Raw genomic sequence first — 16659 nt, 5'->3', positions numbered from 1 at the left:
TCCTGTTAGTTTGGGCTTCTACAGGGCTGTGACAAGGTGTGGAATGCTACACACCCACCCTGATGAGGACATTCTGAAATTTTGAAAAGATAAAATTCAGAATCATGATAGGATCCCTGTGAACTCTATTTAATTTACTACTCCCTTCACTTCCTGTTTCTTATAAATTCTGATGTCAGTAAAATAATTATATAAATATATATACATATATAATATAACATGTATATAATTATATGTATGCATACATACATATATATAAAAGAGAGATCTTATTATTTATTCATTTATTTATTTATTGGTATTGGGAATTGAAAATAGAGGGTTTTTTTACCATCTGAGTTACATCCCCAGCCCTTTTAATTTTTTTCATATTGAGACAGAGTCTCATTAGTTGCTTAGGACCTTGAACTTGCAATTCTTCTACCTCAGCCTCTTGAGTTGCTGGGATCATAAGCATGTGCCAAGACATAAATGGCATAAATATACTTTTCATGTTCTAAAAACGTGCACATTTTTCTCTTTGTAGGATGATCTTATTATGCCAAATGGTACATTTCATTTTATTTGCCTCTGTTTCTGGTGGTAAGTAAATCTTTAAGAATGGACTGGAAATAGCTTAATTTATTGGTCTGTAGAGTGGGAAACAAGGAAACTTAAGTCTAAGAGAGAAAATTGCAATTTGAGCTGCATACATGTAAATAAATCCCATGCTATTTACTCCAGGAAACAAAATAAATTGTTTTATTTATCCTTCACTTAAACCTCCAGGAGTTTTCAAAGCAGGTGAAGAATAACAGTAGAAATCTATATCTATAGCTGTATCTATATTATATTTTTATCTTCATACATCTCCATCTACCTACTTAACACATATAAATTATAATGAATAATAGCATTAAAAAAGCAGAAGTCTTGATTTGCCTCATTGATATTTCAGTTTTCCATAAGCAGTCAGTCAGTTCAATAATACAGACACTGAATAGTGACTTTGGACTGAAAAATGTCATACAAATATGCATACATAATTTATGCATTTCAATAATATATTGATGTTAATTCTCCACCCTATGTTTCATCCACTAAATTTGTTTATAAATTACTTAACCAATATTCAGTAGAACATATTAATATAAATACTTTTAGACCCCATGTTTATTCTTTATTCTTATGAAAACATAAGCATTCCTTTAAAAAATTACTTAGGCATATTGCATTTAATTTCTAACTATTGTTAAACTTTTGCCAACTACATGCAAGACCTTAAAATAAGTCTCAACAAATTTCAAAGTGTGAACATTATACAGAGCATGAACATTATACAGAGCATGTTATTCAGTTACAGAGGAACTGAGCTAACTACTAAAAAGGTAACAAAAATGTAGCTGGAAAAAATCCTAAATGTTTAAAAAAGTTAATGTTGAAATACTGAAAACTTTCCTAAAGGACTTGGGATAAGACAATATTACCTGCTGTCACTTACCTTAAACATGGTTCTGGAGAACCCAGTCAGCACAGTAAGGAAAGAAGAAGAAATAAAAAGTAAAAGATCAAAAGAAAATTAACTCTGTTCAGAGATAATTTGATTGTGTACCTAGAAAATTCCAAAACAATACCACATAAATGATTATAGTTAAATTTAAAAAGAAATCTGAATGCAAATTCAATACTCAAACCAACAAACAAAAACTCATTGATTTTTAGTGGAACTAAACATCATGTTTGGATTTTAAAAATCAGTCTGCCTTTGAAGTTAAATGATCCAATTAGTAGGAGATATAGCCTAAGAAAATGACCACATTTATTGTTTTAAAGCCTACTAAATTTACTAAGTAATTAATATTCTTATTCAAGTAATATTTTAATGTAGAACAATTGCTTTGTACCAGAAGCATGGTACTTTGAGGTGAGAACAGATCCTCAGTTCTTGGGAGGCTACCATACAGATGGGTTGGAATGAACAAAGAACTTGGGGAAAGGCAATACATTTCCAAGTCATTCTTGAAATACTTGCCATTTGGGTGGGGGATCATGCTATATTTGGAGGTTATGTGTGGATAATTGTATGCTAGGTCTGTGACAGGGACCTTGATCTCCTTCACTCCCATAGATCTCTATGATGGTTCAGTGAACACTGTAGATTCCATTCTTGGAGTAAATATTTCCAAACACATAAACTAAAAATGGGTAGGATTATTGAGAAAATCCATTACATGGAAATATAATTATTTTAATTGTAAAAAAATGTGATATGAGAAATGGATGTGGTTCTTATCACTGTTTTATGTAACAAGATGCAATCTGAAATGTCTACAACTTCAGTACTTTTAAAAAATCTGATTGTTATTATGAAAAAGTCACCAATACCATGAATACTAATGTAGTTTGTTGCTTACATTTATAATAGAAGGCCACGTTCCAGTTAGATGTTAGTAAAAACAAAGATAAAATTTTCCCTCACCAAGTTCATAGACTGATTCCTATAAGCCTCTTGTAATAGTTTTAACTGCTTTATATCCACCTTTTTTTCCCTAGATATTTACATCATAATGGTTGTTATATTTTATTCTGCGTGAATATTTCCATTTGGGTTGTGTGTGATTTTTTTTAAGATTTTTTGTTTGTTTTTTTTAGTTTTTTTAAGTCTTTTTTTTTTTTTTAGAGAGAGAGAGAGAGAATTTTTTAATATTTATTTTTTAGTTTTTGGTGGGCACAACATCTTTATTTTATTTTTATGTGGTGCTAAGGATTGAACCCAGCACCCCGCACATGCCAGGTGAGCGAGTTACTGCTTGAGCCACATCCCCAGCCCCTGCTTGTGATTTTTTAACATTAGGGAAAAAAAAGGGTACATAGCAGTACCTCTCACTAGGAATATGGCAAGATTAAAAACTACAACCCCAATGACTAAGAATCAAATGTGGGATGTTAGATCTCTTATAACAGGAAAAAGAATTTAAATTTTACACAATGTAGCTTTTCAATAGTGAGATGTCATTCAGGCAAAGGTGCCATTTTGTGATTTCTTTTCCCCCATCTAAGGCCACTCATTCAAGAAACTGACATGAAAATGTTGTTTGCTTTGATATCCAAGTTCAGGCCCACCTTCTGTTAAATAGACCTGTTTGCCTTGCCTCTGTCAGATTATTATCTAACTAGACACATGCCCAGGAAAATCCATGGTAACTTGTGCCATGTGTTACCTCTCAGGATGTGTGACAAGGCTGTTCAAAGATTCCTACTTTCAAGGAGGGGACATTGCTACTGTGTTTACACCGAGTGCCAAGTACTGCCAAGTGGTCTGCACCCACCACCCAAGATGTTTGCTCTTCACGTTTATGGCTGAATCATCAGCTGAAGATCCTACCCAATGGTAAACACTGATGTTTTCACACAGAGGAACTAGATTCACAGGCCAGTTACCTACTAATAAGTTTCCATCTATCATTTCAGATAATGTACAGTTAACAACCTGAAAATCAATTGACCTTCAGTTGAAATATTAAATATGACAGAAAAATGCTATTTAGGCAGATTAGGGGGGAATATTAATGCTTCTGTGTGGCTTTTCCAATCCCTTAGAGTCTCAATATTAAGGGTGCATTTTTTTCCCTTTTGCTTGACTTTTATCCATCTTCATCTTTCTGCTTTTCTATTAATTGATACTATTTAAGTGAGAAGTTTCTTCCAACTATTTTATTAGAAAAATTAAACATTGATAAAGATGATTTTTTTTTAAATAATGCAATAATCCCCAGCCACCAAGACTCACTTTACCCACCTATATATGTACATATGTCTAAACATTTCAAGTAATTTTAAGAAATCATGACAATTCATCTCTAAGCACTTTAATGCACATTATTTGGGGCTGGGATTGTGGCTCAGCAGTAGAGCGCTTGGCTAGCATGTGCGAGGCCCTGGGTTCAATCCTCAGTACCACATAAAAATAAAGAAAATAAAGGTAATATGTCCAAAAACTTCTAAAAAAAATGTTTAAAAAAATTTTAAAAAATACATTATCCTACCCAAAGGAAAAAAAAAACTTAAGAATAATTTTATATCATCTCACTTGTCCACCAAATGTAATTTACAGCAATTAACTAGAATCTCATCAAAATTACAAATTGCAGTTGGTTGTTTTATAAAACACTCTGGCTGTATTTTTAAATCTTCTAACATTTCACCCAGCACTTTTGTTAACAAGGTGAACTCAAAAATTCAGTAATTAAGGCTTTCTGCAAATTTAAGTTTCCAACATCTTTGTGTATAATGCTGCATCCACAGATATTTATATAGTATCCTGAACTTACAAAGCTTACAGAAATCTAGAGCAGAGATCAGCAAGCATTTTATTAAAAAGGCAGAGAGTAAATGCTTAGTCTTTCCATGTCCAAAGGCAAAATCAGGGACATCATGTAAGTACTTGTATCACTATTTAACTTGTAATCATTTAAGAAGATGAAAACCGTTCTTAGCTCTTGGGTATTACAAAAACAGGCAGATTTTCGGCAGTATTTTAGCAACAGGCCATAGTTCACCCACTCCTGTTTGTTACTTGTTAAGGAATATCATATGTGGTTTTTTAAATGTAGCAATGTTGAAATGAAAAACAGAGTCACAGTCTTGCTCAGAAAATATTTGTTTGGACTAAATATTTGTTTTGGCAAGAGATGTTGGTTTCCTCCTCTTTGGCTTTCGGTGTGATTTTAAGACCTGTTATTTTAAAAAACATATTTCCACCTGCTAATGCTATTTCTAAAAAAAACAGGTTTACCTGTGTCCTAAAAGACAGCGTCACAGAAATACTGCCAAGGGTGAATATGACAGGAGCGATTTCTGGATATTCTTTCAAGCAATGCCCACACCAATTAAGTGGTAAGTCTTGTTGGAACTGATCAACACTAGCTATTATGACAATGCATATAATTATATCAGATATGGTTTTATGGCTATAAAACAAAAAAAATCTGCTATGTGGGAATAAATTCCTCTATTGAAGTTCTTTCAGTGTAAAAACACACATATATGCCTCCCCACCCCAAAGCAACACTACAGTTTATTAGAATTTTTTTCCTCATAAAAGGACTCAGTTTTCTTCATTCACTTATGTTCTTTCACCTTTCCAGCCTAAAAGCTTCATGGAAAGTCTTTATTATATATGCTAATTCAAATCAAAGGGTACAAATAGGAAGATTGAATTGACACTTGTCTTAATAATGATAATAAAAAAATTCCCAGATACTTGAATAGGTTGATTATTGAAACAGAGTGATTGAGTTTAGGAGAGCCTAGGTCAGAAAATCAAGATGCAAATTAACAAGTCTAAAATTGCTGCACTATGAAAAGAACTTTAGTAGTCCTAGATATTTTCATGTAAAGTAGGGATTAAGCACATTAAAATAAAAACAAAGGACTTCTGAGGAAAACTGGGTGAAGAGGTTAAAAGTTCAAGTCAGAAGGGACTGTTGAGAAGTTAGAAATTTTACCATTGTCCCTGGGATCTGGATGGAGGCTTCCCATATTTCCCACTTGTGATTTCCAGCTTGCCACAGAGATGTTTACATGGACCTGGACATGAAAGGAATGAACTATAATGGCTCTATTGCCAAGAATGTTCGAGAATGCCAAGAGAGATGCACAAATGACATCCACTGTCACTTTTTCACATACGCAGGAAAGGATTTTCCCAGCACAGAGCATCGGTGAGTGAGCTAAAAGCTGACCTGAGGGAATGAAGACACCCAGTGAAAAACAAACTGCTGACTCGTCAAAAAAAATGTTCATCAATCTGAGGCTAAAATTTATTAACTCCTAAAAGACATTCACAGAATAGCATTAACTGCTTTTGTCATGACAGTTCATTTAAAGCCGCCCAATTTGCATGAGTTTAATTTATGATATTCTGTCTTTTAATGACATTTTTATAAAATATGTGTGTATACCCATATCCTAGATAATTTCAAAAGTGCTCCATATTTAAATTGGCAATTTTGAAACAGTTACAATTGATCTGATTGCTAATTCTCTTCCCATCCAAAAAGATGGTATAGTTTAACCCTATAGAGAAAAATAAGTAAATAAAAAAATCTACTCATCTATTCATCACTTCTCTCAAGCTGTCATTTTACTGATGAGGAAATAAAAGTTTGCAAAATTCACAGCATCACTGAGGGCTTTATGGTGGTGCTAAGATTCAAGTCAGCTGCCAGTCTCAGAGGATGTTCTTTGGGGTTAATTCTTTTACTTCATGCTTAAGTCCTCTCTCCAAATGGTCGTTTCCTTTCTATCATCTCATGCTTTTTCCCACTTGCAGTTGGAAGAATAAAATATTTTTCCATTTTTATCTTTATTCAGTAATATTTGTTTGCTGAAGTACACCCAAACAGGGACACCAACCAAAATAACGAAGCTCCGCTATGTGGCATCTGGATTTTCATTGAAATCCTGTGCGCTTTCTAACCTGGGTAACTACTGTTTTCTTAATGAGGTGGTTGAACCATTGGTTGGAACAAAGCTGATGATATGTGCAATGAGGCTAACTTTAGATACCTCTCTACACTCATTGATGAAATGGATCAGTGATCTTTTGACATTTTGGAGTGAAAAAATTTGTTACATCCTATATAGAGTTTATGTTTAAACTTCAAGTTTAAAGTAGTCACTTCATATTTTCTCTAAATTCAAAAAAATCTTGGGGTAAATTTAAATATTTGAATGTGGAATTTACAAATACCATGACTGGAATTTTCACTATTCCGCTGGCATATTGACTTCCTAACACAGATTCTCCTGTCATCTAGCTTGTATTAGGGACATCTTCCCTAGTACGGTGTTTGCAGACAACAACATCGACAGTGTTTTGGCTCCAGATGCCTTTGTCTGCCAACGCATTTGTACTCATCATCCCAGTTGTCTGTTTTTTACCTTCTTTTCCCAAGAATGGCCGAAAGAATCTCAAAGGTAAGGAGTTACAATTAAGGGTCATTTTTCTTTTTAAAACAGTGGATCAAAATCTGTCATTAAACATTCTGAGTAACTAAAAAAAAATTAATGTAAATGTCTATATTGGATTAAAATTGCAAAAAATGCCTAGCTCCTCTCCCTTCTTATTCTGCACCTACTGACTGCAGATCCAATGTTGCCAAGGACTTTTCTTAATCTTCAGTTTGGGAGGTCTCTACCTGTAGCAGAGGGAGGGTTTATAATTGTCGACAGAATGAAGATAATGATCATGACTGTTAAGAGGCAATTGAGTCCAACATCATTTGAAATAACTGAACCAGGAGCAGAAATGTCAGTGAAAGATGGGATCAATGTAGGGAAGGGATAAAAGCCTACATCAAGAGTATTGGGAAAAATAAAAGAGTATTGGGGTGGTGGCAGAGAAAGATTCAAGAATGGAAACCCTGTTTCTCTACTGATGAAAGTTAACAAGGGACCACATAAAAAGGAGAGGAAATTTCTTCCAACTTCAAAGGAATACTTGGCTGGGGCTGTTACTCTTCACTAACAAGATTCACTTTAAAAAAGAAGTAATTTAATTTTAAAGACAATATTTTAGTCAGCATCAAACCTAGATGCTATATAGCTGAACTAGAACGCTCAGAGCCTTTGGCATTTGCTTGACCTGGTTGCCCACTGTTGAGGAGAACATTCCAGCCAGGTAAGCTCTGGAGTCCTTTGCTCATTCGATAAGCCTCGTTTCCTGTTGGGTGAGATTGCAATTTCAGGATCTATCACAGAAACATGTATCTGTTAATTTCATTTGCTAAACAAATTTAACACAATTTATTTGGTGCCTATTATATATCAGACATTTTTCTAGGTATACCGCCTAATGAACACAAACCTTAACTTCTTGGACCAGGATGGAGATGATAGAGTAGTGTTCAGATTGGGACATACTTTCATCTAGAGCCAATAAGGGTTGCTGATGGATTGGATGTAGTCTGTGAAGGAAAGAAAAAGTCCAATATTTGGGGCCCAAGGATTCAGAAGGATGGAAATACTAGTAGCTGAGGTGTAGAAGATTTCATGAAAGGCAGAGGTCGGGGGAAGAGACACCTATTAGACATCTAGGGAAAAATATTGGATAGGCAATTGGAAATGGAAATCAGATTCAGAAGGGAGGTTTATGCTCTAGATCCCTGTTAGGGAATTCCCAGAATATAGATGATAATGGAGACCATCTCATAGATGAGAGCATCAAATGATTGAATGCAGACAGAGAAGAAAGGATGTCCAAAGATAGAGACTTAGAGCCTCATAAAATTCAGAAATTAGTAAGATGACTGTCATTTTATGATAATTGCTTCTCTTTTCCTTTGTCCTATTTATTTCTTTTTATAAAGTTACCAATCAATATCTATTGAAAGGAGCAATACATTTAATTCTTAATAGAGGGTTGATAGGCACCTGGTGACCACAAGGCAAGATTTGACTATTTAAATTTTAATTGATTAACTTAATCAGTTAATTTAAATAAAGTTAAAAATTTAATCCCTCAACTGTACTAGTCACATTTCAAATGGTGGAAAGCCACACGTAGCTTGTGGCTTCTGCATTGCATGGCATAGAGAATTCAAGAAGGTTCTGTTGGACAACTCTGCTGAAGAGGGATTTTGTGCTGCCTAGGAAAAGGCACTCCCTTCAAGGAAGATGCTGCCAGAGTGCAGAGTCAACAAAGTATGTCACTCATCCACTTCTAAGCTGGACCAACCCTGGACAGGAGACTTCTAGGTAGCATGAAAATTCTTGATGCTTCAAGATAGACTAGGAGTGTTGAAAGGAAGGAAATAAAGAAGGAAGATACTAGGAATACTGACAGTAGAGCAAGATCCGAAAGTTTTTAGAACTCCCAATGGCTTAGTTTTGAGATTTTTGTCTATAACATCTGAGTCATGGACTGTGACTCACAATCCATGAAAGAGACTTTCAAAATAGGAACATTTTCACTTTTCATGCCAATGTGAACTGTCCTTACTTTCAAGATATGCTGTAAAAAAGTTCTTTTCCTCTGATGTGTGTTATGTGATATATTAATATCTCCCTTTTTCATATCAGAAATCTCTGTCTCCTTAAAACATCTGAAAGTGGATTACCAAGTACACGCATCAAGAAGAGCAAAGCTCTCTCTGGTTTCAGTCTACAAACCTGCAGGCATAGCATCCCAGGTGAACCATGAGCATACTTTCTTCCTGTTGAGATCAACCATTCTCGAGGAGATGGATGTGTGGTTCTGTGTCTCATATCCGATATGTGATTTGTTATCTAGTCTTCTGTCATTCCTCATTTTACCATGACACTGACTTCTTGGGAGAAGAACTGGACATTGTTGATGTGAAAGGTCGTGAAGCCTGCCAGAAAATGTGTACTGATGTCATCCGCTGCCAGTTTTTCACCTACTCCCCACCTCAAGAATCATGCCATGAAAAGAAGTAAGACAAAGGGTCAAGTCCATAGATACACCCATCTTTGTGAAGGGCATTATGTTTATACTATTTTGTTTCCAATTATAGGGGCAAATGTTACTTAAAACTTTCTTCCAATGGCTCTCCGACTAAAATACTTCACGGGAGAGGAGGCATCTCTGGATATACACTAAGGTTATGTAAAATGGATAATGGTGAGTCGAACATCACTTGAAAAAATATATCAGAAGGAGTTGTTCTACACTGAATGCAGCATGACTAACGTAGTCAATAATAGCCACAGAGAGAAGAAATGGGGTAAAATGACAAATCTAGCAATTTTTTTTCTTTTACATAAGCTAACCACGTTTTAACGGTATAAAATGATTTGACTAAATTTGACACTGCCTAGTACGAATTGAACATGTGTTTAAATTCAGAGCATTTATATGACCAGCACTTTATGATGAGACACAGACTCAGGCAACACTTGTAGAACTGACTCTTGTTCTCAGGGCCAAGGATCTTTCTTCTTATTCTTGATGATTGAAATATCGATCATACCTTGGTAAATCAAATTATTCACTTTCCTCTCACTAAAGATCTTCAGTGAAGCATAAGTAACCAAGTCTTAAAAATTATGCATTTATCCAAGAAATACTGAAGTAACTTGTCTTTCAGAGACTATCATTCTTTCAGATTTCCCTGCAAAGTTCTGAAGACTTAAGAATACTGGCAAAGATATATAAAAAAACTTTTTAATTTATAATAATGAGTGTGGTTGGTTGGAAATAAAAAGATTATCCAGTTTATACAAAGCTTATAATTACATAAATAATAATAAAAATCAGCTCAGTACTGTTTCAATTCTAGCAGCTAATTTCCGAGGACAGTAGCAAGAGATGGTTTGTTGGCAAATAGAATTGTTCTAAGGGACAGAATCCCATTGGAAAGAAGGTCCTACAAACACTTCTCCCTATATTATCATAACATCCTGTTAGACTGTTTTGTTTAGTGTCTAAAATTTTAATGAACTATAAGATGAAACTGAGATTTATTAAGTAAAATGGAAATGATATTCACATCTTGTAATAGTTTAGAAGTATAAAAATCTTTTGTGTCAGATTATGCACTATACTGAGAAAGTGACTCAATACTTAACTCTTGAGAACTTGTTCTGTAGCATATACAAATGTTACCATGTATCCAGTATCAATATCCAAACTAGCAAACTATGCCTTACTATATATAGTTCAGAGAGGTTCAGAGGAGAATCTTTGGGTGGCCTATGACTCTTTAGAAAGCAAGTCAATTAAACTGTTATCTCATATTTTCTCTATTTTCCTCACAATAAACTTACCTTAAAAGGATCACTCAAAATAATTCTTTTTTTTCTTAATTCAACTTCCTATCATAGGAAGCGGCACATAGCAAACTTTGTTAAGTGATGCTGCTATAGTTTAAAAATTGAACCCAACATTTACTTCGATAGACATTTACTTTACTTGCAGATTCTATTCCTACCCCTCCTATTTCACTTTCTTCTCTGACCAGTGGAAGTTATAGACTATATCAGGTATAGGTTGATAGCTCAGGAGAAAATAAGACAGACAAATAAAATCTTACACATTTTTAGTGCAGCACCTTCTGAATTTAGTAACTAGTTTTTATCGCACTGTATAGGTGAAATAACACCCTAATATAAAAGAGAAAATCTGAGCTTTTTATCATGTCCTGTCATTGATCCATAATATAGTTTGTTATTGGAAGATACCTAACAATGCTTAACGGAAGCACTTCTTGATACCAAGTATAATGGTGAAAATCAAATTTTTAGAATTTTCTTTAAACTGAGAAATAAAATAGAATGAAAATCAAGATCTACGTCCTATACCTGATAAGCTTTTGATTGAGTTATTTATCACATATCTTAGTTATCGCTTATCTATTAATTTTCCTAAACTTTGCATTTATGCCACTTTCCAGCTTGGAAATTATAAAGGCTTCCAAAAAAATCCAGGATATAGTTAAAATCTTCAAAATGGTCCCCCAAAACTAATTTTCACCCTAACCACTCTTAAATGAAAGTGTCTTTTCAGACATACAAAACCCCATCATGCTCATTCTCATCTTAGCTTGCTGTTGGCTGCTGTCCACAAAGTTTCTTATTCCTTCCCTCAGTTTGACATTTACCCCAGAATTTTACACTCATTTTCCCATAAGAGAAAAAAAAATCTAGAAAGGCAACTTTACACCCACAAAATTATCGAATAGACCATCTTCACTCTCAGAGTTTCTGATGTGAGGTGGGGCTCAAGAATTAACATTTTTAACAAGTTCCAAGGTGATGCTATTGGTCTGCAGACCACACTTGGCCAACACTGCATGAAAAGAACCATCAGTGAGACTACTTTGTGGTATCAGATGAGAACAGCAGCAATTTTGGGAGCATGTAATTACAAGATGATTTGGCCATTCCACTTTCATGTGCATGTTTTGCTTTGTCAACTTAATGATGAAGTCTATTCCGCTCAGGGTCATGGTAAACTCTTGAACTGAAGGAAACTTTTCTTCCTTTTGTTCCTCATGGAGCATAGCCACTGGTGGAAAATGCAGACACAAGAAACCCTTTACTACAATCTTTCTGTTGTAGAGTGCACAACCAAAATCAAACCCAGAATTGTGGGAGGAACTGCGTCAGTTCAAGGCGAGTGGCCATGGCAGGTAACACTACACGTCATGTTACCTATCCAGAGACACCTCTGTGGAGGCTCCATCATTGGAAATCAGTGGATATTAACGGCTGCACATTGTTTTTATGGGTCAGTATAGCGCTATTTTTATTAGTTGGCTATCCTCAAGCCACTAGCATATTAACAAATACTTAAAATGTAAATTATCCTATCCTATATGTGATATGAATTTTTTACCCTTTTTAAACTTTAGCAGGAAAAAAAATACGCAAAAAGGAAGAACCATTCATGGTCTACCAGCATCAGAATGGGTGCCAAAACATGACGGTTCATTTCCAGTGTAAATGCAAACACACCCCCCTCCCCCACCTCCAGTCCAGAAAGGCTTCATTATGCATTCTCAAATTGGATTCCCTGGGTCACTTTCAACATTGGCCAGATATAAAAACTGCATCTGGGGGACTATATGAATGCATGTAACCCAGGGAATTTAAGTTATCAAACCTCCTCTTAGCTGCTTCAGTATCCCCTGAGTTGTCTTCAGACAGTTTTATGGATTTGCTTTAGTTATTGTTTTCTTATCAGTATGTAGCATACTCATAACTCAAGAGGTCAGTAGTCCTCTTCACTTTTTTAAGAAAATATTTTTTTGGTTGCTGATAGACCTTTATTTTATTTATTTACACTCGGTGCTGAGAATCGAACCCAGTGCCTCACACATGCCAGGCAAGTGCACTACCACTGAGCCACAGCCCCAGCTCCCCTCCTCTTCACTTTTTACATATGGGGAAATGGAGTACAGACAGTCCACATGAATATCTCAGAGTCATAGCTGGGCAATGGCCAGGATGAAAGTAATACCCAGGACTCTTCATGGGTCTTGTGTGCACGTAACATGATGGAGACTGGAAAGAGGCTTCATTTTGTGTTTAGTTAAATGCTAGTCCAGTGCTTTCTTTGTGTGGGGAATATGTGATTGAAATTTTGGGGATGAAATCACTTCTTTTGATTTAAAAAGCTATACTCTTGGCAGAAAATATTAGTAATACTAGCTAGTTAAATAGCAGCCGAGAGAGCTGGGGATATAGATCAGATACTAGAGTGCTTGTCTTGCATGCACAAAGCCCTCGGTTCAATCCCCAGCACCACAGAAAATTAAAAAAAAAAAAAAAAGATATGCAGCTCAGAATGTTTGGAAATGATTTAGTGAAGGAAATTTTTCTTCCTTTATTGTTTTCTCCTCAGTATAGAGTCACCTAAAATTCTGCGTGTCTATAGTGGCATTGTAAATCAATCGGAAATAAAAGAGGGTAGTTCTTTCTTTGGGGTTCAAGAAATAATAATTCATGATCAGTATGAAATGGCAGAAAGTGGATATGATATTGCTTTGTTGAAACTGGAAACAACCATAAACTACACAGGTATGTAGCATTTTAAGTGGGAAGTTGTCTACCAAGGCGACCTAGATAAAATGTTTAACTTTACAAGATCCACGGCTTGACCTTACCAAAGAGACTCTCCAGGGAGAAGGTCTAGAAAGCTAGTCTTTCACCCTATTAAGACTGACACACTTTTCTGGTTATTCAATCATATTTTGAGAATTTGGGTGAAAAAGTAAGTCTTCTTCAAGCTTTATTTCAGTACATGGGACGACATAATTTTATAATATATTGGAATATTAAGAATGATTTAGCCTAGTGTCTTCCTTTTAGGATTATAATATGTAACACCGAATAATAATAAATAAAGAAAATAATATAAATAATAAATAAAGAATACAATATAAAGTGAGACAAGAGAGTCTCTTCTGGGAAGCAAAATATATATTATTTCTGATAACTAAAACTATGATTTTTAAAATTTAGACTCTCAACGGCCCATATGCCTACCTTCCAAAGGAGATAGAAATGTAATATATACTGACTGCTGGGTGACTGGATGGGGGTACAGAAAACTAAGAGGTAAAAAATGATGTTCTAAGATATACCGCATCCTAAAAATAAAAACAATAGTTTAAGCACAAACTTTTCTACTCCACCACATCATAGTTAAAATGCAAGTCAAATAACTATTCAATTACAGAAAGTATATTAAAAAAATTGGAAAGAAAAAATACCCAAGTAACGATGATATCCTGTCTGTTTGATTAGGAACTTTAAGTGTGATTAAACCTCTTTATAGACTATTTTTAATGATGTTTAGTGGGAAACTTAGCACTTTTCAGTAGATGTCCTAGCTTATTATCCAATTATTTTCTCTGGGAAGTAATTCTACTTAGAATTGTAATTAATTTTTAAATTTAATTAAATTAACAAAATATACACCCAATAATAAGAATAATGTTCTTCTTTGTACTCTGCAATTATAAAATTTCTATGAAGTAAACCTAATAATTTTTTTCTTTCTAGAATTTTCGCAAAAGATATTCATTTTTAACATCCGTGTGTGCATATATACATATACATATATACACACACACACATATATATATATATATATATATACACATACATACTGCATTTACATATTGTACATATGGATATATTTGTTATATGTAGTATATATGTATTTATTATATGTGTGTATATATCATACATATGTATATTTGGTATATATATATATTTAGTATATATGCATATATATGGTATATATATGTATATGTTATATACATATCTGTATATATAGACAGTATATATGTTTATTCCACTAAAGATATAAAAACAATTTTTTTCAGACAAAATACAAAACACTCTTCAGAAAGCCAAGATCCCTTTGGTGTCCAACGAAGAATGCCAGACAAGATACAGAGGGCATAAAATAACCAATAAGATGATTTGTGCAGGCTATCAAGAAGGAGGGAAGGATGCTTGCAAGGTAAGAGGGTCTTCTCCACCCTCGGAATGTCTTCAAATCAGAATGTCTGACACATTTCTAAAAAGTAGTCTTCAGCCATTGAGCAGGAGATGCTGGATTTGAGCTACTTTCACTGAAAGCTAAATGAGACAACCGGGATGCATTGAGCAATGGGGTTTTTTGAAGTTTATGAAGGGCCAGGACAGAATTTTAGGCAAAATCCCTCTGAACAAAAATTTATTTAAGATGGGTAGTGACCAGGACATTTTTGTGTTTCTCCCCTTTCCCTAGGGAGACTCAGGGGGGCCCCTGTCCTGCAAGCACAATGAGGTCTGGCATTTGGTGGGCATCACAAGCTGGGGGGAAGGCTGTGCTCAGAGGGAACGGCCAGGCATTTACACCAACGTGGCCAAGTACCTAGACTGGATTTTGGAGAAAACTCAAGCAACATGAAGGAGTCTCCAGGTGCCTTTTGTCCCCTGAACGGCATGCCAGATTGCTCCCTGGAAGAGGGAAGAGGATGTTGTTACCCCTGAAGAAGACACCATGTTCCCAAGTCTCCTCCACAGTCACAAGCCCAAAGGGTGTGGTATTTGTAAGAAAATAACCCGAGGAAAACACACTGTCATTTTCAAAACTCCCATTCTTGGGTAATCACAATTGTTTTCAGCACCTAGCTTCTTGCTTTCTGATCACACTTTCACTCAGTCAAAGAAATTTTTGAAGAATAAAATATGGCAGATATTAGCAGAAAAGGATCAAGTACTGGCACCAAGGAATCAGGTAGAACTGCTAAAAGAAACCACCACAGAAAAAAAAGATTCATTAAATGAAAGTGGTAACTGGAAGAAATGGAAATAAGAACTGTCCCCATTAATTTGCAATTGTCTATACTCTGCCTACACCAACACGTTTCTTCAATAAAGAATTAGATTGAATTCACTGACAAGATTTTAGAATGGTCAGAAATTCTTTTCTTTCCAATGTTTAATACATATATATTTTTTTCAAATCAGATTGGGTAGGCACAAACTAAACGTGAATGTGAACAAAGACTCCAGAATTTCTCTATAGGAGAAGACTGGGAATAGCAATTTACCTGGAAGAGAAACCTTAATGGACAAATGTTAGTGATGTACTTTCCTGGAAAACTATTTGTAGTTTCTACATTTCATTGCAGCATTTGGGGAGCAGGAGACTGATGGAGAAAAGGGAAGCCAGCCAACCTCCTTCCCCGAGGCAAAGCAGTCGTGGGTGGAAATTAATATAAAATGCATACATACTACAGGGAAAGACAATTGGGAGCAAATCGATGGTGATAGTAGCAAGTTTAGCATCTCTATACGGTTCCCTGTATTCTGAATACTGGGGTTTTCTCTTTCCTGTAAATATTTACCTGGTTACTATTCTGGTATGGTTCAATAACCTAGAATTTGAACTGCTTTGATCTGTGTTAATAGCTCAACAATTCATCCAATATGAAACATATTTATTGAACACAATTACGTGATAGTATCAACCTGAGCTTTGGGGATATAGGGTGAGTAAATGATTTGTTCCTAGTTTCATGAAGTTTACTGTCTACTTAGCATGAAGAACAAAATAAAAAACTTACACCCAATATATAATGCTAAACTGAAATTAGAAGGACTCACCAGGTTTTATGAGATGAGACAGGAAGACAGGTACTTGGGGAAAGCTCA

At 35.0% G+C, this 16659-nt stretch overlaps 1 protein-coding gene across 6 annotated transcripts; it reads left to right on the top strand.

Annotated features, from left to right (window-relative positions):
* The first annotated feature begins 527 nt into the window (after window positions 1-527).
* Window positions 528-15409, top strand: F11 (coagulation factor XI). Of its 6 annotated transcripts, XM_077792612.1 has the most exons (15): window positions 528-582; window positions 3208-3370; window positions 4769-4875; window positions 5543-5702; window positions 6355-6464; window positions 6801-6960; window positions 9064-9173; window positions 9275-9437; window positions 9519-9625; window positions 9662-9666; window positions 12066-12232; window positions 13349-13524; window positions 13969-14064; window positions 14838-14977; window positions 15248-15409. In XM_077792612.1, exons 1-15 carry the CDS (start codon window positions 528-530, stop codon window positions 15407-15409), a joined length of 1881 nt encoding a protein of 626 aa, XP_077648738.1. The 6 variants fall into 6 exon arrangements, with proteins under 6 accessions (XP_077648738.1, XP_077648739.1, XP_026245265.2 ...); XM_077792613.1 differs by lacking the exon at window positions 9662-9666 and having other exon boundaries at window positions 9323-9437; window positions 12064-12232; XM_026389480.2 differs by lacking the exon at window positions 9662-9666 and having other exon boundaries at window positions 9275-9435; window positions 9511-9625; window positions 12064-12232.
* Window positions 15410-16659: the final 1250 nt, after the last annotated feature.

This window comes from Urocitellus parryii, chromosome 14 (assembly GCF_045843805.1).
Source record: "Urocitellus parryii isolate mUroPar1 chromosome 14, mUroPar1.hap1, whole genome shotgun sequence".
Taxonomy (NCBI): Eukaryota; Metazoa; Chordata; class Mammalia; order Rodentia; family Sciuridae; genus Urocitellus; species Urocitellus parryii.
Note: the sequence above shows the minus strand (reverse complement) of the source record. Positions and strands in the feature narration are given on the sequence as shown.

What these genes read in the sequence shown, in the direction of transcription:
- F11 (XM_026389480.2), top strand. Translation starts at nt 528, where the DNA reads ATGATCTTATTATGCCAAATGGTACATTTCATTTTATTTGCCTCTGTT. An exon ending in TGGCCGAAAGAATCTCAAAG is followed by an intron (nt 6,961 to 9,063) that starts GTAAGGAGTTAC and finishes TTTTCATATCAG; the next exon opens with AAATCTCTGTCTCCTTAAAA. An exon ending in GCTGCACATTGTTTTTATGG is followed by an intron (nt 12,233 to 13,348) that starts GTCAGTATAGCG and finishes TTTTCTCCTCAG; the next exon opens with TATAGAGTCACCTAAAATTC.